This window comes from Wolffia australiana, chromosome 3, assembly GCF_029677425.1.
Source record: "Wolffia australiana isolate 7733 chromosome 3, ASM2967742v1".
NCBI lineage: Eukaryota > Viridiplantae > Streptophyta > Magnoliopsida > Alismatales > Araceae > Wolffia > Wolffia australiana.
This window is the reverse complement of record NC_135837.1, coordinates 4,257,025-4,280,299: the sequence shown is the minus strand read 5'-3', so window position 1 is coordinate 4,280,299 and position 23,275 is coordinate 4,257,025. Positions and strand designations below refer to the sequence as shown.

Here is a 23,275-nt window from a genome sequence, read left to right as displayed (position 1 = left end):
GAAATTACGATCCCATCCTATCGTCAAATTTTTAAAAATAATAAAACATTTTATATATGATCGCGTTTTATCTTTAAACTTCTAGAAACATGAGGAACAAGAAAAATCATCTCTCTGTAAAATTGATGCAGTTGACGATAATCTACCATAACATATTGAATCAGACATTGAAAAAAGGCAGGAAAACAAAGAGAGCAAGTTTCAAGCTCCATGGATCCTACAGAAAAGTCTTTTATGATAAATTTATTGTTATTGAGGAGATATTGCGATCCCATGCTATCGTCAAATTTAATAAGTATGAAAAGATTTTCTATAAATGTTAGAAACAGGAACAAAAAGAAAAATGTTCTCTCGATAAAATTGATACTGTTGACAATAAAATAGAATATCATATGAACATCAAATCTAAGAGAAAAGCACGAAAATAAAGAAAGTATGTTCCATGCTCCATTCATCCTCTATAAAAAAAGGTCTTTTGATGATTAAGTTATTGCGACTGATGAGAAATTACGATCCCATGCTATTGTCAAATTTCAAAAAAATAAGAAAACCATTCCTATATGATCTCGTTTTATCCTCAAACTTTTAGAAACAGGAAAAAACAAGAAAAGTCTTCTCTCGGTAAAATTGATGCTGTTGACGATAAACTACAATATCGTAAGAACATCTAATCTAAAAACAACATGAAAATAAGAGAGCAAGTAAGTTTCATGCTCCATCCATCAGAAAAAATCCTTTTACGATAACGTTATACTTATTAGTAGTTGAGGAGAAATCACGATCTCAAGGTAATGTCAATGTTTAAAAAGATTGAAAAGCTTTTCTATACATGTTAGAAACAGGAAGAACAAGAAACTTTTTCTGTCGGTAAAAATGATGCTGTGGGCCATAAACTACGATATCATATGAACATCAAATCTAAAAAAACGCTCGAAAATGAAGAAATTAAGTTTGATCAATCATGCATCCTCAAGGAACTGGATTGTTCACATCATTGGAGGCAGGCGTTGAAGCCAAGGTGGGGAATTCTAGAGAGTTTCTTCTGCTCGCATACTCTTCTAACGACATCCGTCGACGAGGATGCCAGGCAAAGAACGACGCCTCTCCATCAAATTCTCTGTGCGCGTCTCTTCTCGACGGCGCCCTCGCCGTCCGATTCGAATCCGACGGCTGTGGAGCCGCCTGAGCTCCGTCATCGGTCGTCGTCTCCGAGACAGAAGCCGCGGTCTCTTCCTCAGCCTTCTTCTTCTTCATCTTCATCTTCATTCGGCAGCACGGTGACGTCGGCGGCGAGGACGACGTGGAGTTCTGCCCAGTGATGGCGTGGCTCTGCTGGGCTGTTGTCTTCCATCTTCTAAGCCCCTTGATCACTTCATCTGTGAAGATTGTGTCCGGCCTCGCAGAACCCACCTAGGAAAATTCATAATTAGAGTATGGTTAAGGACCGTTTATTTGTCTAATTACAGCTTCATTCTTAAAACCCATTGGATTAAAGCTATGATTTTTATTTTGGGGTTGCTGATGGGAAGTTTTAATGTTATTTTGTTAAAGAAAGGTGATATGTTGTTACCCTGGAGACGAGGGCGTAGAGAGGGAGGATCTCGTATGCGCAGAGTATCTGGACCAAAGCTGCGACTCCGAGGCTGACGGCGATGTCTTCTGGCTTTGGATGGTAGCAAGAAGGAAATCCGAACTTGTACTGTCAACCAGAACGAGAAAGTAAGCGTTTGAGAGGAGGGAAAAGAGTGGTTGGGTTAGAGTTACAGATAGCGGAAAGAGAGAAAGAGTAGAGGGAGAGAGAGCTAGAGTTAGACAGAGAGTAGAGAGGTTAGAGTTAAGAGTTAGAGATAAAGGAGGGCGAGAGGAGCGAGAGGAGCGAGAGAAATAAAGGAGGGAAAGAGGAATGAAAGATCGTTAGAGTTAGAGAGTGGGAGAGACTGTTAAAATTAGAGATAAAGGAGGAAGAGAGCAACCAGAGAGAGTTTAGGTCAGAGATAATGTGGGAGAGAGCGAGAGAGCAAGAGGGAGAGAGAGTTAAATTTAGAGATAAGGAGCGATAGAGGAATGAGCGAGAGTTAGAGTAAGAGATGTAGTGAAAGAGAGTTCAAATTAGAGATACAGGGACAGAGGAATGAGCGAGAGTTAGAGTAAGAGATGGAGGGAGAGAGAGTTAAATTTAGAGATAAAGGAGGGACAGAGGAATAAGCGAGACAAAGAGTAAGAGATGGAGGGAGAGAGTTAAATTTAGAGATAAAGGAGGGACAGAGGAATGAGCGAGACAAAGAGTAAGAGATGGGAAGAGAGTTAAATTTAGAGAGCGGGGACAGAGGAACGAGCGAAAGTTAGAGTAAGAGATGGAGGGAGAGGAAGGAGAGAGAGTGTTAGAGTTAGAGAAAGAGGGGAGAGAGAATTGGGGTTAGAGATAATGGAGACAGAGGAATGAGGGAGAGTTAGAGTTAGAGATAAAGGAGAGCTATAGAGAGGAAAGAGAGTGAGTTAGAGTTGGAGAGAGAGAGTTAAAGTTAGAGATAGAGATCATGGAGAGAGAGAGAGTTAGAGACAGAGAGAGAGAGAGAAAGGAAAGGGAGAGTTTGACTTATAGGAGAGAGAGAGAGAGAGAGCTGAGAGAGAGGGTGAATGAGTTAGAGAGAGATCGAGAAGCACGGGAAGAAAAGAAATATTTGTGAGATGCCTACCCATGTCCACACGAACACTGCAAGCTGGAAGGCATTCTGCAATCAGTAACAAAAAGGCAAATCAAGAAACAAAGAAGAGAGTATACGACTGCTATAACCTAACCTCTTTTTCTCTCTTATCTATCTATCTGTCCATCTCCAGCTATCGGATTAATCGTTCTATCCATCTTTGCATCAGTTAATCCGACAATCAGTCAATCAATCAATTTATCTATATTTCTAATTCTTTACTAAATTTTCGTATTTCTTTTAGACCATTCTCAGTGGATCCTGTTACAAGGCAGAATCGTCATGAATTCACTAGTGTCCCCGCTTTTCATCGATTTATCAGAGTCACTATCTATCCACCCAACTTAACGCTTTTCATCGATTTAGACGTCTATGTATTGATCAATGATTCTATCTATATCACCGTGTTGTGGGGAACTACCTGAAACATTATGAAATGGATGGTGTGAAGAAGCCAACGAGGTTTGCGAAACCAGAAGAGATTATCATTTGGTTTAACCCAAAAGGCACCCCTGATGACCGACTCTTCAGAGCAGTTTCGTAAGCACAGCTTTGTGATGGCGAGCTCTAGCTTTGTGCCGACTACCAAGAGGATCTGAAAGTAGATTAAGATGTCCTTTCTGAGCTAATGAAATATTATCCGTTAAATTTGCAGCGCAATCTTGGAATTCAATTCCTCACCATCAGAGGAATCACGGGAAGCCAAAATTGGCTGTAGAACCCTGAAACATGCCAAATCATGGTTCAAAAACATTTAAGAGAAAGATCCACTTCATACATTTATGAAAGATAGCGTTTTAAACTTGCAATATTCATCACCAAAATAATATTTTTTATATCTTCAAATTGAACATGGAAAACATCAAAGTGAGATGAATTTTTGATGCTTTCCTATACCATATAAGTGATCTTCCCAATCAAACATATTTAAATTTATTTTCATTCCTCGTATTAAATATCAGAGATTTAGTGCTCGAATTATCAAACCCTAATAAGTGACCTACCGTCAGCGGTAAAAAAGAGGAAGAGGACGGCGTAGGTCCAACTCCAGGGACTGCAAAAGTCAGAAAATTTATGGACAAAGTCAACTATATTTTTTATGAACTTCAAAGTACAAAATTTATGGCTAGAAACGGCTTTCGAGAGATGACCTAATTCCAGCAACAGCTGAGAAATCATTGTCCAAAGATTTCCTAAGAAAACTGCGAAAATCAAACGTCTGATCTTGAGGAAAATGAGTCTGCAGAAGGACCACAAGATTCAAAGTTAGCGAACCCTAGAGTTTTTAAGTTTAAAAACAAGAGTTTAAGCTTCAGTGTAACCATGACGAATCCATGACGGAGAGCTAAGTAGTCCGCTTTGGAAACAGAGTTCCCTAACTGGCGAAAGAAACATATCTGGAACAAATAATGTCCAGTTAAACCCTTTAAACGGTTAGTAGAGTAAACAAATTTAGAAGTTGCAAGAGGAGAACAAACGGACAATCCAGAGAAGCTTTCCATGGTTCCTCCAGAATCTCAAATGACGTCTTCCAAAGGAAGTCTCGCGAGCCAATTTAAACCTTCTCGGATCTGTTTAATAAAAATGGAGTAATTATATTTCAAAACTGAAATGTTCGGTCGGAAGCAGGTAATCTGGAGTTTGAGCGCTTGATGCATCAATAAAATATTAGTAAGTTCTCTCTCCATCTATCTAAAATTAAAATAACGACATATTCCATCCATAAGTTTCACGAACATATTTTCAGGGGAAATCCAGTGTATGAATGCCAAATTAATAGATAAATATAGAATAAAATGTCGTTATTTTATACTTTGAATACACCTCGACGGTTGGAATTTCTTTAATCGATAAAGTATTTTAATTTTTTCCATTTTACGCCCATAAAAAGAGTTTAATATTCCTTTAGACCGCTTGAAAGCCAGATTTGTCGAAAAATATTCAATAGAAACATCGTTATTTTATGCTCATCGCATAAGTTTAACGTACCTGTCGACAGCTGGTAATCTAAAGTTTGGGTTTCGTCCTCCCATCTCTCCCATTTCTTGATCTGCGTTAAATTTGAGATCTGTCAATCTGAAATGTAGACATTGAATTGTCATCGCTGTTTATATAGCGTTGATTAGTAACCTTGGCCATCATAAGCCCAAAGGTGAAGAGGGAGGTGAGAACGTGAGAAGCCGCCAGCATAAATATCAACAGTAAGAGCTGATATGTCCCTCTGGATGACAACAGAGGCAGCCTTCCCTATTCCCCAAAGATACGTTGTGAGAGAAAAGAGAGACAATAAACTGGTAGATAGATAGATGGAGATATACGCAGATAAATCAATGGAGAGATAGATAGATCGGTACATAGAGAGAGAGAGAGAGAGAGAGAGAGAAAGTGATCGATAGACCAAATACAGAGATTACGGAGAGAAAGAAAGGGAGAAAGGGAGTGGGGAAAAAGCGAGAGCAGGATATAAAAACACTCATAGAGAGTACATTATAGTGAGAGACGGAGAAAGAGAGAGAGAGCGAGAGAGAGAGAGACTACACATATTATAGTGAGAGACAGAGGGAAAAAAGGAGAGGGCCAGAGAGAGAATACATAAATTATAATAACAGACAGAGGGAAAAAGGGATAGAGGACGAGAGAGAGAGTACATAAATTATAATGAGACTGAGGGAGAAAGGGATAGAGGGCGAGAGAGAGAGAGTACATAAGTTATAGTTAGAGAGAGAAAAACAGCGAAAGGGAGAAAGGGAGAGGGCGAAGGAGAGAGAGAGAAAGACTGATACATAGATACATAGAAAGGGAAACAGGTCTAGAGGGAGAAAGGGAAAGATAGATTGGCAGAAAGATAGAAAAAGAGGGAAACATGAGTAGAGGGAGAAAGAAAAAGATAAATTGTTGGAAATATCTAAAGTGATGGAAACAGGGATAGAGGGAGAAGAAAAAGATAAATTACTAGAAGGATGGAAAGAGAGGGAAACAGGGCTGGAGGGAGAAAGAATAAGATAGATCGGTAGAAAGATAGAAAGAGAGGGAAACAGGAGTAGAGGGAGAAAGAAAAAAATAAATTACTAATAGGATAGAAAGAGAGGGAAACAGGGCTAGAGGGAGAAAGGGAATGATAATTTGGCTGAAAAATACAAAGAGAGGGAAACAGGGATAGAGGAAGAAAGAAAAAGATGAATTGGTAAAATGATAGTAAGAGAGGGAAGTAGGAGTAGAGGGAGAAACAAACAGATCGAAAAAGAGGGAAACAGGGAGAACGGGAGAAAGAGAAAGATATATTGATAGAAAGAAAGAGAGGGAACAGGGATAGAGGGAGGGAGAAAGAGAGGACAGAGGGAGGAAAAGAAGGATATTACCTCGGGGCAGGAGTTCTCTAGCGAGTCGTCGGAATCATCGATATTTTTGCATGGGTGTAAAGAGTTGGCAACCTTCCGCGAAATGCAAATTTTTGAAATAGGATCCTGAGCGACGCCGAGCGCGAGGGACATAAAGCCGAAGCTCCTCAGTTCTGGTCCCCGAATTGCAGAAAATTAAAAGAATTGAATTTAGTTTGGTTCATAATGTCATGAGAAGGTTGAAAACATTTGGGGTATTTTTGGTCTTCACCTGCTTCTATGTGGTGGAGGGCCCGAATCAGCGTCTTTCTCTTCTTTCTCTTGAGAAACTGCCATAACCCACTGAAAGTTCAAGCTCAAGGTAGATAGATATCGATTTATAGAGATTTAAAGATTGAAAAAGAGGAAAGAGAAAGAAAAACGGAGCGACAGACAGAGGAGAGAATAATCGACCTAGTAAAGGTAGCAGGAGGTGGAGAGCGGGAGACATAGATTGCTAAAAGGTGAGAGAAAGACTAAAAACGAGAGAGGGACTGAGGTTGAGAGAAAGATTAACAGACGATATGAAGAGCAAGGTTGAAAGAGAACTTGACAGAGAAGAGAAAGATTGACAGAAGAGAAAGAGCGAGAGAAATTGAACGAGACATTGACAAGGGAGAAACAGGGAGAAAGAAAGTTTGACAGATTAAAAGAGAGAGAAGTTGTGCGAGACATTGACATAGAAGAGGCTAGAGAGAGAGCGGTGGAAGGTGAGCGAGAGGATGACAGAGAGAGAGACAGAAGTTGAGCGAGAGATTGACATAAAAGAGATTAGAGAGAGAGTTGGAGGTTAGGCGAAAGACTGACAGAGGAGAGAGATAGAGAGGGAAGTTGAGCGAGAGATTGACAGAGGAGAGATACAGGGAGAGAGATTGACAAATGAGAGCCAAAGAGAGAACTTGATCGAGAGATTGACATAGATGAGACTAGAGATAAGGCTGGAGGTTGAGCGAGGGACAGATAGAGGAGAAAGAGAGAGAGAGATAAAAAAAGAGAGAGAGCGAGGAACTAAGAGAGAAAGAGAGAGAGAGAGGGAGAGGCGATTGGAGTGCGAGAGGGGAGTTGAGGAAGAGATTGACAGATGAGAGAGAACGAAGATGAGCGAGAGACAGAGAATAGAGGGAGAGAAAGGCTTGCATAGGGAAGTTGAGGAAGAGATTAGCGTGATGAGAGAGAGGATGAGAGAGAGAGAGGCACACCGCATTAAGGAGATGCAGAGAGTGCTCAGCGAACAAAGCAATAATAATGAGCACAAAGCAGACTACGGCAACAGCCCAAGTCGGCGTTGTCTCCAAGGATGCACCTCCCGCCATAACCCGATCTCCGAATCCGTGCCGAGAAACTGAGAACCAGACAACTCATAAAAGAACCGGGCGAGGAAGATCATAAGAGTTGATACGTGAGCAGAACAAGAGATGTATAAAAGCCGAAGAGAACGTGCTCTACGGATAAAATGCGCGGTTTGTCCGAAGCCGATGGTCCATTTTAACTTATCCACGCGCCCAGAAATTCAAGATATGAGGGAGCCAAAGGCTTCCCATCGTCTTCTCCTTTGCGTGAGCAAGTTCATCAACACAAGGATCAGATTAAGTTGTGCCGGAATAAAGAATGAAGGACGACCTTGTACTTGGCCACAGATGCCCGTTGACTCAACGCGTGTTCTCTCCGTTTTTAATTCGCAATTTGTAAGTTTTTACCGACTAAGTACGGAAGTAGTTTCTGTATTGGCGACTTCCATGGTGTCAGCAATTTTGTCCACCGCTCGTCCCTGAATTCAATAACTTTCATCCTAGATAGAAAGGGACCTGACAGTAGATATAAATATATTAAATGAGGGATGAATAGCAGGCCATGGGCCCAGACAGATCGTTGCATTAAAAAGTTGATGTATACAAGAAGAGAAATGACAGGAAGAGAGAGATCCGCAGAAAGTTGATGTCTAAAGGGCTGCGTCTGAACTCTCTCTTTGTCTTTTCACCCAACAAAGTTGTATGAAATGTCAACGGATGCCTCTCTTTCTCCTGTTTCTTTAATTATCCTGAGTAATACTCGGAATATGCGTGGGAATCAACGTTTAGTTTGTTTCTTGCCAATCATACAACGATTTTGTTCTAAATTTTTGACCTTTAGGTGATATGTTCACATTGGTTGCTGGTTTCTCATTTATTTTTTACCCAGTGTATCACAAATTGTTGTAAATTTTCTACCATGGACGTGATATGGTCATGTGTCATACCTGATATTCTCATCCATTTGGTCATGTATCATAAGTAGATCTTTACTACCTAGTACCTATAATGTTTAACCTTATCATTGACACTAAAATGTTTTTAATTTAAATGGTGTATTCTAAAGTTTATAAATGTAACTAGTCACCGTGACATTACCTCAGTTTTAAGACTGTACCATAAGTTAAAGGTGCTCATCTAACCTTATATCCACTATGGGTTAATTAAACTCAAATCTTTATTCAGTCTACTCGTGGCTCAACACAGCCTCAGTCTTAGATGAACAGTAATTAAAGATGAGAAATAATTTTGAAAGGCTTACTCAAAAGGGATCATACTTAGGTTCCTGGGTTTCATGGGAATGCTATCAAAAACTAGGAACACTAGACAAACAAATTTCTGAATCAAATCATATAGAGATGTTAATACTCATGGATTTATATATCGCCCGCTAGTCAATATCAGAGCTAACTTCTCTTTTGAAAATTCGTCAATACAAATTATATTCCTTATTATGGTTGTGTGATGCTTATAACTAAGTCCACGGGTAGGTCTAGTTATGGTGACATCATAATTGAATTATTACTTATCATTAAACAGAAAAACACCTCAATCCCTGGGATGTTTAAGTAAGACAACAAAAGTTTGGGTAGGATAAAATTTTCTGCCACTCATAGGCTGAGCACGGTAAACCCTATTACTATTTCAGGGATATACTAATGAGATGTACTGGGTGCTCTTCATTGAGAAAGATCATGGAATTGATGTGTTTGAACCTGTAGATGGTCTGATGCCTAACTTGTAACAAAATTAATTCCTTTCATAATGTTGCAAGTGATTTTCTGACCTGAGGTACTTAAACCTTTTTGTTGAGAGATGATTTTGTTTTTATGATGGTGTATGCATCCCATCTCAGGAAATTCCTAGTAGGATTCTCTCAGATGTAGAAAAAAATTCTTACAGCTGATTGTCTGGTGAAGATGGAATGCTAAACTCCATATCATATAAGTCAGCTCTATATATATAATGTCAGATGCTTGGGCTTTCCTTAAGTGCTGAACTGTTTTATTTTTTCATGGAGTCTATGCTATAATTATATATATATGTGATGTAATGCATAATGTACCCATACTAACTTATAGGAAACAATCCCACCTTTGAGTTTCATTTTTAAGGAGATTCTTTAAGCCATTCAAAGAGATGTGCTGATATATCCATGTGATCAATAAGTTGATGGATCTCTTCTTCTTTTTTAAGTCTTCTTGAAGATCAAGTTGATCTTCTTACCATCAGGTCTCACTAAATGGGTGAGTTGAATGAGCAGATGGGAGGAAAGAGGGCTGGGGGGAGCGGGATGCCTAGATGTGGCTCACATGGTTACCTATAATGGGTGCCCCCCTCCTATATTTAAACTTATTTAGGTACTTTTCAAAATGTCCTAGCGACTTTATGTGTATCCACTAATGTCCACTAATTTTATGCTTGTTACCTTGTGGACCATGCATCAGTCTAGTTCATAACTTTAATGGGCCAATAACTTTTATTAATTAACTATATTTACATGTAGATTAATTAATGTTTACTTTAATCCAAGTGACAGGTTCAGTTTTCAGTTGTGGCGTGTCATGATACCCCTCGGGTTATTTAATATACAAACTAGTGATTGAACTCTCTCAAGGAACCTTTGGCATCATTGGTTGTCGTATATGTATAATCCTTTGTCTCAGTCAAACTCAATAATGACTGAATATATGGTTCACCATCAAACCCTAATCCATGTCTCACTTACAATTGATGTATAATGAAGATCATAGGAGAAAGTCTGCTACAATATCTTCACGACCCTTGCTATACGATGGCAACGACGTCAATGCACCATCTTCGCACGAGCCGCCACCGTCATCCGAGACACCTCACATCCTAACCCGTCATCAACGTCAATTGAAGAACTGCCATGATGACGACCACGTCAACGCACCGACCACGGACATGCCTCCACTTACGCAGGACATATCCTACGTCATGACACGTCATCAACGACAACTACAGAACCATTCGTGACGTGACGAGTCGACACGTCGCCTCGTCCTTGATGGTTATTTTATTTTTTATTCTCTTTCCTCCAAGGCCTATATGTAGGCCAATGTTGCAAAAAAACACTTAGCGAGTTTATTTCAAGAGTTGAAGTTTTTTTCTCTCCTTGGAAGGCTCGTCCTATCTCCCCATCCCGTTCCGGTCGCCGCTGCCGCCCCCGATCACCACTACCGCTGATCGCCGTCGCGCTCTATGCCCTTGGCCACTGCCCTACGCCCCGGCCGCCCGCACCCAGCGCCCCGGCCACCCGCGCCCCTGTTCCTTGGCCGGTGCCCCGCGTCTAGGCTGCCCCGTGCCCTAGACCGTCGCCCTCCCTTCCCCCCTTGGCCGCTGCCCCGCGCCACGCCACCCGCACAGGCGCCGCCCTCACAAACGCCTGCCCCATGGAGGCGTTCGCCCGCACAGACGCCCGCCTCGCGCAGGCGCCCACCCGCACAGGCACCCGCCCCACGCAGGCGCCAACCTGCGCAGGCGTTTGCCCACGCAGGCGTTCTCCCGCACACGCGTCCGCCCTACGCAAGCGCCTGCTCGCACAAGCGTTTGCCCACGCAGGCATTCTCCCGCTGCGCGTCCGCCCCTACGCATAGCGCCCGCTGCCTGGCGCCGCCACGCAGCGCTCACCCGCTGAAAGCCCGCCCCGTGAGCCCCGCCCCACAGGCCGCCCGCCCCCATAAGCGCCCAACCCACGCAGGCGTCCGCTTGCACAAGCGCCTGCCCCGCGCAGATGCCCGCTGTGCAGGCCGCAAGCACCGGTAACCTGCCATGCAGACTGCCCTCCACATTGTCAGCCGTTCACACCACCGCACTCAACCCTTGCCACTACGTCGCTCCCCCATGCCCTCGTGCTCGCCTTACTGTCCAGTCTCACCCTCGTCAACGATTCATCAAGAATTCCTCGCTGCCTCTTCACGCACTATCGAGTGTCGAGGTACTCCTACACTCTTTGGTGCCGTGTTCTTCGTCCAGTATTCTTCGAGTGTTTATCCACCACCGTCGGATTAGATTTGGATTTTGAATCTTCAAGCGAATAAATTGAGTAGGCCTTTAAAACTTCTAGTGATCGCCTGTTAGAAGTTATTGATTTTGGTGCTTTGCATCACCACGGTGGTTGTAAGACAGTACTCCCGCCCTCAAAGAGGAGAGGCGCTGCACCATCAGAACTTACACCGGATTTAATTTCTAAACTCGACCGTGTGATTTGTGGTCTGTTTTATCCTATCACCCCTAGTTGTCCTAGGATCCAGTTCCTGTCATCACCTAGCTCCGTCACATCTAGTCATCCTGCATCACCATAGATTTAATGCATCTCATTCCTCGAGTTAATCTCATCCTACACTGAGGTCAGATGTTCCCATCTAGAACATTCGATCACCTTTTTGTACTTCTTGCTATAATACATGTTTGAATCCTATGATTAGAGACTCTTGGATCTTAGAAAAAATATAGTCCCCCATGCATAACATGTCCTTGGAGTCTTAGGTCAACAGATCCATTTTGAAAATGGGATTTCAATCTTCTTGAATGATGTTAAACTATTATATCATTCAGGTATCCATATAGATCCATTCAAATAACTCTTCTAGAAAGATTACCCATGATGCGGAACAAGAGGATGGGATCGATCGCCCGTTCTGGCATCAATTGGCTGAATGTAATACAAGTGGATGATGGTGCGTATGCACGTGCAGAAAAGGTCAATGAGAAGTATAAACCTAGCGTCGAACACACTAGACACCAATAACCACTGGAAAAGGGTATTGGGTATGCCACTAGGCTTCCAATGACCCAGATGTTGAGTTGAAGACTAACAACATGAGCACGTCTATTGGCGCTAGTGCGCACACCCTGGACAAATTCGACAAAAGATGTAAAGGTAGAAATACTTTCCCAGAAAGCATTATTCCTATCTATCACAAACCTAACCCCAGCGGTGGAGACATGCTCGAGAGGTACTGAAGGAAATAAATGAGAACATAAAAGGGAATAGATGTGAGTGTATCGGATCAGTCGTGATCGTGACATCCATATCAGTGATAAGGGGAGCCGGCGGTTGACCCGTCGAAGACATGAACGGCGTGCAATGACAGTGCAGACAGCACGAGCAAGGTTGGCGGGAACGGCGCATGTAGACGAGCACGGTGCACGACACAAGGGGCGCGGGCCGTGGAAACTAGCACAGGTGTAGCAATAGGTAGGGGCGCAGTAGAGGGCACAATAGGCGCGGACACAGTTGTAGGCGTGGTGGGAAGTGCTGACACAACGCGGCTACAGCTGTTTGCGTCGTTGTGGGCACGACGGCAGATGTGGTGACAGACATGGGCGGCGTGGTTGGTGGCTACGGGCGGTAGGACTGGCGGCTGCAAGCAGGGCAACTGAGGGGGGCAGAGAAGTTGGCGGCTACGGCAACAGCTAGGGTTTCCCATGGAACCCTCAAATTTGGAAGGGCATTTCTATAAATAATTAAAAAAATAGAAAAAAACACTAAAAATAAAATAAAACAGGGTCTTTTTTTCTTTCTTTCTTCTTGTTTAAAGAGGGGTTCCCCCCTCACATAGGAGTGGAGATGGGCCTTCCCCCCCCCCAAGAAAAAGGGAACATGCCCAACATGAAGAATCCTAAGACCCCTCCCTTAGTAGTATTGGGATGAGTGCCTTGGTTCGTCCACGTAAACCACGATTCCATGGATGCGAAAGCTTGTTAATCAATTCATATTCAATCTTTAAAATCACACATTGAGTGTACCTTTAACGGAACTTGTACCACCCTTGACTTTGTTGCTTTGAGATCGTTTTGAGGTTGTCGACCTCTGGCCTCTAGAAGTATCCAAGCGATCACTCGGTACTTGGATCTTCACATTTTCTTCTTCAACTCTTCTTGATAATCTACAAGATCTTCTCACCATGAAGACACTCTCCTTGGATAAGTGGAGAAGAGAGTGGAGAAAAGGTGGGGCTTTCGAATATGGCTGACCTGGGTACTTGAAATGAGTGCCCATTCCCTATTTATATTTTACATTAATTTTTTTCTCAAAAATCCTAAAAAGTAAAATATATCCACAAATGCCCTTATGGCCTTACGCGTTTGACCTCTAGCCTTATGTGTTGTTCTAATTAATAATTTTAGTGGCCCAATAACAATTATTGGCCAACCTGATTAATTAACTATAACAACATATAGATTAATCAACTAAGGATTGATTTAACCCAACGATAGGCTAAGTTCCCAGCCCATGGGGTGCCAAGCTACACCTCGTGCTCTAGAAGATATCAAATAGTGCTGAACTCTCTCATAGAACCTTTAACATCATCAGTTACCATTAATGTATAATCCAACATCTGTGTAAGTCTCTCGAATGACTTAGGGTATGGTTTATCCTCAACCCATAATACGTCATTCAATTAGTACTAATGCATAACAGGAATTATTAGAAAACTCCCTCTCTAATATCCCCACTACCCTAGCTTTGGACTTTCTACATCGTCTTCCTTGAGTAAATCTCCTTTTATACCAAGCGTGGACGATCCTGTCTTGACCACTCAATGATCTCTGTGAGCTTCTTACTACATCTGAGCCATGACTTGTTTGAATCCCAAGATTGGAGGCTCGTATGTCGTAGTCAAAATGTAGTCGTCCATTCACGAGCTGTCCTTGGTGTCTCAAGTTAATGGATCACTTATACAACCATGACATGAATCATCCTGATCGATGTTTGGGTATAAAACCATTCAAGCATTCGTACGGATAAATTTAGTGAACTCTTTCTCCAAAGAGTACCCACTATTTGTCCTTAGTGTTGTCACACTAATAGCAACATGATCAGATATACTTATTGTATAAGTAGGATCAGCTAGTGCCATTCTATTTCGATAATTTGATGTTTGTCTCGACTGTCAGCCGAATAAGAATATCTAGAATAGATGTTGAAAGACTAGTGATCACTATATTATGATCTCATCATAATTCACTATGTCATTGCATGTATTCATGGACTTCATTATAAACATCACACTAGAATAATAATGAATGCAATATTTTATCCAATGAACTTAAATAAGCATGGTGGTCTGATTGGGTTGATGGCCATACAATATGCATCAATCTCCCACTTGGACTAAAGCCAATCACCCTTGTTCAATAATCCAATTGTTTAACAATGAAGCTCAAAAACTTCATGAGCTAGCGACTTAGTTAGTGGGTCTGTTATGTTGTCTGTTGATAGAACCCTTTCCATCACAATATCTCGTCATGCAATGATCTCCTAATCAAGTGAAATCGCCTCAGAATGTGTTTAGTTTTCTGATGAGATCGTGCTCTTTCACTTGTGTTGTTGCACCATTGTTGTCACACAACAATGAAATAAGTTCTGAGATGGATGGAATAACGCCAAGTTATGTGATGAATTTCTTGAACCAAACTGCTTTCTTGGCGGCCTTGACTATTACAATGTATTCAGCTTCTGTCGTCGAGTCTACTGTAGTACGCTACTTGGAAATTTTGCAAGACATTGCACCTCTGTTCAGTGTGAACGGGAATCTAGATGTAGATCTACTATTACCTAGATCTGACTGGAAGCTTGAGTCAATGTAACCCTGGAGCTTCAACATCTCTCCTCACTAAATCATAAATAAATCCTTAGTTCTTCTCAAATACTTAAGGATGCATTTCCCTGCTACCCAATGTTCCTCTCCTAATTCTGCTTGAAATCTGCTCATAACACTTAGAGCTAATGTAACATCAGGCCTAGTACATAGCATCGCGTACATGAGGGATCCAATAGCCGAAGCATATGGAACTTTAGACATCATCGCTTTATCTTCAGGACTCTTAAGTGAGTGCTCCTTAGATATTTGAACTCCATGCCTCATCGGTATGAGACCTCTCTTTGAGTTCTCCATGCCAAAACTTCTGACAATGGTGTCTATGTACATAGATTGGGATAATCCTAGCAAACCTCATCGATCTATCTCTATAGATACGTATTCCCAATATGGAGGTTGTCTTTCCCAAATCTTTCATGGAGGCCTCTCCCAAATATTTTATGGGGAAGTTCTTGGATAACCATGCCTTTACTGATGACAATATTCCTACATCATTCCCAATGAGTAGAACATCATCCACATATAAAATCACAAAACCAATTGCACTCCCACTGGTTTTCTTGTATACACATGGTTCATGTTCATTCAAAATTGAAGTCATGAGGTCTGATACCTCATCAAATCTGAGATTCCAGATCCTCAAAGCTTGCTTTAATCCACAAATGGATCATTACAACTTACACACCTTATCTAGAAATTCCTGGGATGCATAACCCTCGGGTTGTACCATATACACCTCTTCCTCAAGGTTTCCATTGAGGAAAATAGTCTTGACATCCATTTGCCAGATCTCATAGTCATTGTGTGCCGCTATGGCGAGAAGCATTCTGATTGACTTTATCATGGCAACTGGTGAAAATTTTTCATCATAGTCAACTCCTTGCCTTTGAGGATAACCTTTTGTAACTAGTCTTACCTTGTATGTGTCATAGATCCACATACAAGATCCACTTACACCTGATAGGTACTATACCTTCAGGAGGGTCAACACAAGTACCGTACTTGATTTTGGTGCATGGATTGGATTTCAAAATCCATCTGTTCTCGCCATCTTTGAGAGTCAGAATCTCGAACCACCTCATCATATGTCAGATGATCATCATCCTTAAGATGTAGTGTCTCGACTTCACCTAATGCTATATGTCTGATATAGTGATTAGGATGTCTCACTACTCTTCCTGACTTACATGTGTTTAGTGTATTTTCCTGAATATGTTCATGAATTGAGTGCTCATCTAATGAGATAGTATGCGTGTCTTGATTTGGAATTTCTTTCAAAACTACTTTACTCCCACTATCTTCTCTTAAAAGATATTCATCCTCTAAGAAGATGGCCCTCTTTGAAACAAAAACGGTCTGTGCCTTTAGCTAGTAAAATTAGTATCCATGTGTCTCTTTTGGATATCCCACAAATCTACACAGCTCAGTTCTGGGTTCCAACTTTCATGAGTCACACCTCTTCACATTGGCAGGAGATCCCATACTCTAGCATACATAAAATTTGGTCTTCTTCCTCTCCATATCTCATATGGTGTGGAAGTTACGGACTTGCAAGGTAACATGGTCAGTATATGCGCAGCTATTTCAAGCACATATCCCTCAGAGGACATTCCATACTGGTAGTCTTTATAAGCTCATCATATATCTTACCATGTCTAACAAGGTTCAATTTCTCCTTTCCTACACCCCATTCATTTGTGGTATGTATGGAGGTGTCAGCTGAGTTAGGATACCCTTATCCTTCATGTATTGAGTGAACTGTGTACTTAAGTATTCTCCACCTCAATCTGGTTGAAGTGTTTTAATACTCTTTCCCAATTGTTTCTCTACTTCATTCTTAAATTCCTTGATATTCCATTATCTCTCCTTTAATTGCATCCAACACAAACTCTCCCAGGCCACCACTCTCAAGGACATAGGCTATGTTCTCAAATATAAGGAGGATCTTTAAGTTCCTAAGCCAATCATTAAAGTTTGGTCTAGTCAATCGATTGGCATCCATTATGCCATGTATCAGGTTGCTCGATGAGATATGTGCATGCAGGAGATATGTCTAATTAATTACTAGTTCAAGAAGATTTTATGTTCATTGAATATATATAGCTCGCACTAAAATTTATCATTTCATACAACCCTAAAGTGTAGGGTCTCTCATTCAGGCCCCGCTCCACACACTAGTTGAGACTGGTGTTTGCCTCAGTGTTTCCACACTAATGCTTACAATATCAGCCATACTTTTCATATGAAAAGTAGGACGATGTAATGTCATTAGTTTTTAATAGTTTGATGACCTTGTTGAATATCCTTCAATATATAACTTTATGATAAATTTTAAAAATTATTGATTAATTTATTATTCTCTAATCATAATTCAGTATGTCATTGAGTGAATTTGTGAGCTTCATTATGAACATCACCTATGAATTCAAATGAATATATTGATTTAATGAATTTTAAAACACGACATGAAATAGTGATATGTTTGAGGGCCACATAATATGCATTATACAATCAAAAATCTCACTGAATAAGAAATGACAAATACAGTTAAATGAGTTTCATCAATGGTTTGTAGACGTGTATGTCTTGACGAAGATGACCAATTAGGACTTGACTTTTTATCCTGACCTATGTCATTCAAGCCATAATAAGAACAAGGAATCATATGTAACAAATAATCAATAAGATGAAGATTCAATAAAGACTTAATAAAATTCATTATTTCTTCTATATCATGATATGTAGCTTGGAGCATCATGTGTTGGAACCTCAGCATGTCTACCAAGTTATATGCATTTGCAATTAAGTTATATGAACGTAATCATATGGGTGGAGAGGATCCCACACATTAGTTTTATAGAGCAACAAAAAACATAGTAAAGATTGATGGATGTAATGTGGTTGTCAATCCCATATCATGTTGACCTTGTAAATTAAAATGAGTTTGATGAATTTACATTATGACCATTGATATTTTATGAAAATAATGTCAATTTTTTTTCATAAGTGAGTGATCATTATTTCCAAAATCATGTGAGAAAGGTATCTCTTTGTGGATGCATGTACTGACAGATAGAGTGGGTATGTGATGACAGACGACAACGTTTCATAAAGAATAAGATTTTTGTACCTTATTGTTTTTTATAATTTTTCAAAAAATGTGTATCTATAAAATATATAATAATAATGTAAAGTTTTGTCTCTCTCTTACAGTATATAATATCGCTCTCATAAGTTGGGGAGGGATCAAAAGCAAGCCTGATCAAAATGATGCCCTCCCCTTTCCCTTTATAGTGAAAAAAAGACTCAAGAAACAGTTCGACTGATTCTCTTCAAAAGGTTTCTTCATTGGAAAGTGCTCATGATCTCCTACTGTCAGGCTCTCTTGGTCCTTCTCTCTTCAAGAAAACTTTCTGGCTGCCAATTTTTTTAATAGAAGATATCAAAGGGGATATTTAAGAAAACTTTCTCCCTTTACATCTGATTCAAGGTAAATCATGCACATTTCCTCATTCTCTCTTTGACTGAAAGCAGTCAATATTCGACAGGTAAAAATTGGTTTTCTCAAAACGCAGTGTGTGAATCCATCAGTCTAAGTTCTTTCATTCTTCTTCTCTTGAATGTGAAAATAAACATATTAATATATGTTCTTGAATTAGGTCAACATAACCTCAATTCCTCATTCTGACTTCAAATCTTTAAATCCTCGAGTTCAAGTTTTGATTCTATATTCTGGAATTTCTTTTCTGGAGTAAAACGCTCTTGACAAAGATTCAAAATATTAACAGAAATATTTTCATAAGATTTTGGTCGCATTGTATTCCTAATTACGATTGTTTGATTATTCGGAATTCAAAAATTTCAAAATATAAAATTCTGTTGAGGTGATTGAAAATTAAATTGCATCATGCAAAATCTGAAGTTATTGAAATAGAGATATAAGTCAAAATGGTGAAATATCTTGTTTTGAAAAATTTATGAGAAAGATTGTTACATAAGAACATATTTATTAGAACTAACATTTTAGGTTCCATATAGAAAGACAGTCAAAAGTGAATTCATAGATAAGCCAGTGAGTCAAAGTCAGCTCATTGGTTGAACAGGAATTTTTATTTGATATTGATTTCTTTCTATTTCATTTAGTACCATTTGAAGGTTAGCCTATAGGTTGATTATCATCCGGTTTTTTTAAGATTTGGAATAAGTGAGAAACTTAAAATTCTCATACTTGTTTGACTCTGAGTGAATCATACTTGTCCATAAAGGTAAGGGTTAGACTATTAGTAGTCTGCACTAGACTAAGGGGGAGCCCAGGAGGTTGACTAAGAAGTCAATCCCTGCTTTGAATTTTCTATTCTTTGTAGGATGATGCTGAATATAGCTTAGTTGACTTTCTTTAAGTTAATGTGAATCGGTGAGGTAGCTTCAAGACTTCAAAGAGGAAAATCAGGCCGAAGGGAGGTGTGAACGACGAGCTAAGCTCTTGAAGTAATTCTGTGGAAGATGAATCAAACAGTGGCATACCGAAAGATGATGACAAAGTAAGGTTACTGAGAGCGTGAGTGGATTATATCATAATTAATGTTAAACTGTGATCTAATCACCTGGCCAGATAGTACCAGCTTTGGGGGTTAACCACATGAGAGAGAGAATCTGGGAGGACTGTCTCCTCCTAGGACTAGTGCAGGGTTTAGGACCTCGTCAAGGATAAAATAATCTGGTGCACGGGTGACATAACAAATGGAGACAATAAAACAACAAGTACACAAAAAAGAATTTAGAGAAAATAAATAAAGACAAAAAAACTAATTCTTCCCCCCTCATAGTTATCCCACCATCCAGTAGGATTTCACACACCTTCCTCCAAACAAATACTTTTTATTGGTAATTTTATTATTTTTCTCATGTGGTATTTGATATATAAACATTCATGGGTTGTATGCTTTCTTTTAATTTCAACTTTGAAAAGAGTATTTATAATATTTTTTCTTCCTAATACTTTATAAATAATATCATATAAATAAGGGTTTGATTACATGAATGCAAGAATTCTATTTGAGAACTTTTCTAAGCTTGAAAATTAAATAAATAAGCGCACAATCAAAAAAAATAGCATTTGAACATAGGCGGAATGGGACAAAATTTTGGAAGGGTAAATTGATAAAATTTTTAATACGATTATTGGTGAAAACTACCAATAGTATGTGATATTCATAATGGGAAATGTTTATATTATATAAAGAATAATGTTAAAAAATGGGAATATACCGAGACAACAATTTAGACTGGGGAAAGAGTAGGGGAAATGGATGTGGATGATGATGAAACCTTCAATCTAGGTTTCTATATTATTGAGATTTTCCTTTTGAGCCCCAATCTGTATTCCTTAGCTTGTATTCTTGTATTTTACTAACGTCGGTTATTTCTTAAAAAAATGAAAAGAATGAGTAAAGGATGAAAACTTTATATAACTTACCCTGCTGGATTGAATAACAAGGATCCTTATAAGAACTATCTTTCTCATAAGCCACTGCTAGAGCACTTATAGAATGAGGTAAATAGAGAAAGAAAGAGAATATTTATGTATAAACCACGATCTATAATTCCTTTATATTTTTCTCTATCTTCTCTCCCTGCATTTCCTTCTCGTTTCCCAATGGTTGAATTTGACTTTGTGGTACTCCCCATCTAAAAATCAAGTGCCTTACTAAAAGGAAAGTTAGACTGAATTTGGGAGGGATCAAGAATATGGGAGGGATCCTCTCTAACTCCTTTGAAGCCCTAAATTTCAATTGCTCCAATTTTCCCAAAAAGCCCATAGAAGTATCTCTAAGAACCACGTGAGATGGCCTAGCCCATTGATCATGATCCATATTTGTCTCTAAATTTGTATGATCCATTATAGGTTTCTATGGGATATAGATATGTGAGCCCCCCCCCTTTTATTCTCCACTTCATAAAACCTTATTCCCTCAAGTGAATCTGGGTGGTAAGAAGATCTATTAGATATTCAAACAGGATTTAGGAAGTTTAAATAAAATGTGTTATCACGTTGATCATGACTATATCTAAAGGCTTTGTACGTGAATACCTTTAATAAAAACTTAAATGGAGAAAACTGAGAGTGTAGCCAATTCTACTCAAGGTAATTCCAATGTCTTGTACTCTGAATATCATCCAAAAGATAAATCAAACATAGATAACCCATCAGTGATCAATCAAGCATATAAAATCAGGTAAACAAACTGATTAAAAAAAATCAATGACAAACAATATTTATAGAAGTGTTGTTTATGATGACATTGATTATGCTCACTAGTTGCATATTTTAATTATGTGAATGTGGTTTTCTATTGAACTAAATTTTTTTCCATATTGGTTTTATTTATTTTTTTAAAGAAACTTAACTTTTGAATGGTCAAGTCATGTATTGCAATTCAATTATTGTAAACATGATGCTTTCATGGCCTAGAAATTGGTCTCCAAAAGGCGATAAACTTTATTTGAAATGCCCTCAAGTGCAGAAAAGGTGGAAGTAGACCGTACAAAATTCTCTAAAGGAAGTGAAGGACATGATGGATCAGAACACAGATTCAAATCGTTCTATTGGATGTTTGGGTGCAAGATAAATAGGATCCGACAGGTCAGATTATTTCAAGAAAACAATACAATAGATGGATAGGATATCTAGCTGTCTTGTGGGGTATATATTTAAAGAACAATGTTTTACATCTATTTTGTGAGGTTTATAATAGAGAAGAAAAACTTTGAAGATCTCCCCGACCTAGTTTGGGGAAAGGACTTATCAAGCTTTGGGAATCTATATATTCCGATCGTGAAGCCTTCATACTGCAAGATTTCTATTTATTTATTGAATGCCTTCATACTGCAAGACATGGGTGGAATGTCCATGCCTTGGAAGGAGCATGAATATTGAGAGCACCACATTTGATCCACCGACATGATTAAAAAGCCTCAAGTGTCGTCAATATTCCATTTCTAATATTCCAAAATTTTAATTTTCTAATATTGAAAAACATTTCTTGAAATTCTAAAAAAAATTCCAAAAAAACTTTATATTGGAATTTTCTTATCAAAAATAAATTTCTAATACATAATCTTTCTGTTCACTTACATAAAAATATTTCGTTCAACTTTTGAAAGTTTTCTTATTACTTTTTGCTCTCTTTTGAAATTTTGATACCCCTCAAGTTTTTTTTAATTCAGCCCTAACCACTTTTGTGTAGCAGTCTACTTGTTTACTTAACTTAAATTTGGGTAGGTTTGAAAAGATCCATATTTTCTGCTGATTGGGCTTATGTCCATACCATTACAGCTATTCAGCACCATGTTAGTAGCAGTTACCTCCATGAAAAGGCATATCAACCTCAGATAACGGTTCTAAATATCAATTTTAAAATGTTTTATCCTTCTACACATGAACTGGGAACACCACATATTTTAGTAGATGGAAAACTTTTCTGAATATTTGCTTTTTAATCATAACAGGTGTGTAACCAAATGTTTTAGTAGAGAATAAAAGGCCCATCACATTAGATTAAACAATTTTTTATTGGTCTGCAAACCAGCATGTTTTAGTTGATGCCTATTGGTCTAGGCTCATAGGTTAATAAAAGATTACGACACAAAGATTAATGAATATGGTAAAAGAAGAGGAATATATAATTTTAGGAGGGCCTACTCATGGCAGACTTCACACTCCACCTGTGTGGTCATCAATTTTCAAGCTTTTCATTTTTCCATCCCCTTCACACCTCAAATAGGTAGCATATCCACTTGGAAACTGGGAATGATCTTATTCAAAATCATATTTTGTGCCATCTAACATAGTCATGATGCTAAACCTATGAGCATAACTCCCCTTAAATCCATTTAGAATAACAGTTCGAAAGGATTTTCAAAACTAGGTAATGGATTCGAATTGACTTCATGAGACAATTACTAGTCTCATTGATATGATGAATATGTCTGATTCTGTAGTCATCATTGTGGAGATACTAAGAACAAGTAGTAGATGAGCTTTAGAGGTATAATTCACATATTTGGGCCAAATTAATACCTAAGTTATAGTATACCAAAATGCTAGTTAGGCTGACTAAGCTCACAATTCTTGTAGTGGAGTTTAAACCTGAGACACCAAAAATATCTTATGGATGTATGGCTATGTTTTCACTATAAGCTATGGCTTGATAATTGCATGGATATCATAGCCATACCTTAGAAACACAAGAAATTAATGATGGTGATAGTAA

General features: G+C 39.1%; 1 protein-coding gene across 1 annotated transcript; it reads right to left on the bottom strand.

Annotated features, from left to right (window-relative positions):
• Positions 1-937: 937 nt before the first annotated feature.
• LOC144700698 (MLO-like protein 12) lies at positions 938-7,655 on the bottom strand. Its single transcript, XM_078572170.1, has 15 exons — positions 7,529-7,655; positions 7,282-7,424; positions 6,315-6,372; positions 6,065-6,216; positions 4,836-4,952; positions 4,695-4,755; positions 4,188-4,276; positions 4,028-4,102; positions 3,857-3,945; positions 3,710-3,759; positions 3,387-3,427; positions 3,127-3,300; positions 2,697-2,732; positions 1,571-1,699; positions 938-1,410 (listed from the first exon to the last, which is right to left on the bottom strand). Exons 2-15 carry the CDS (start codon positions 7,393-7,395, stop codon positions 970-972), a joined length of 1,626 nt encoding a protein of 541 aa, XP_078428296.1. The 5' UTR covers positions 7,396-7,424; positions 7,529-7,655; the 3' UTR covers positions 938-969.
• Positions 7,656-23,275: the final 15,620 nt, after the last annotated feature.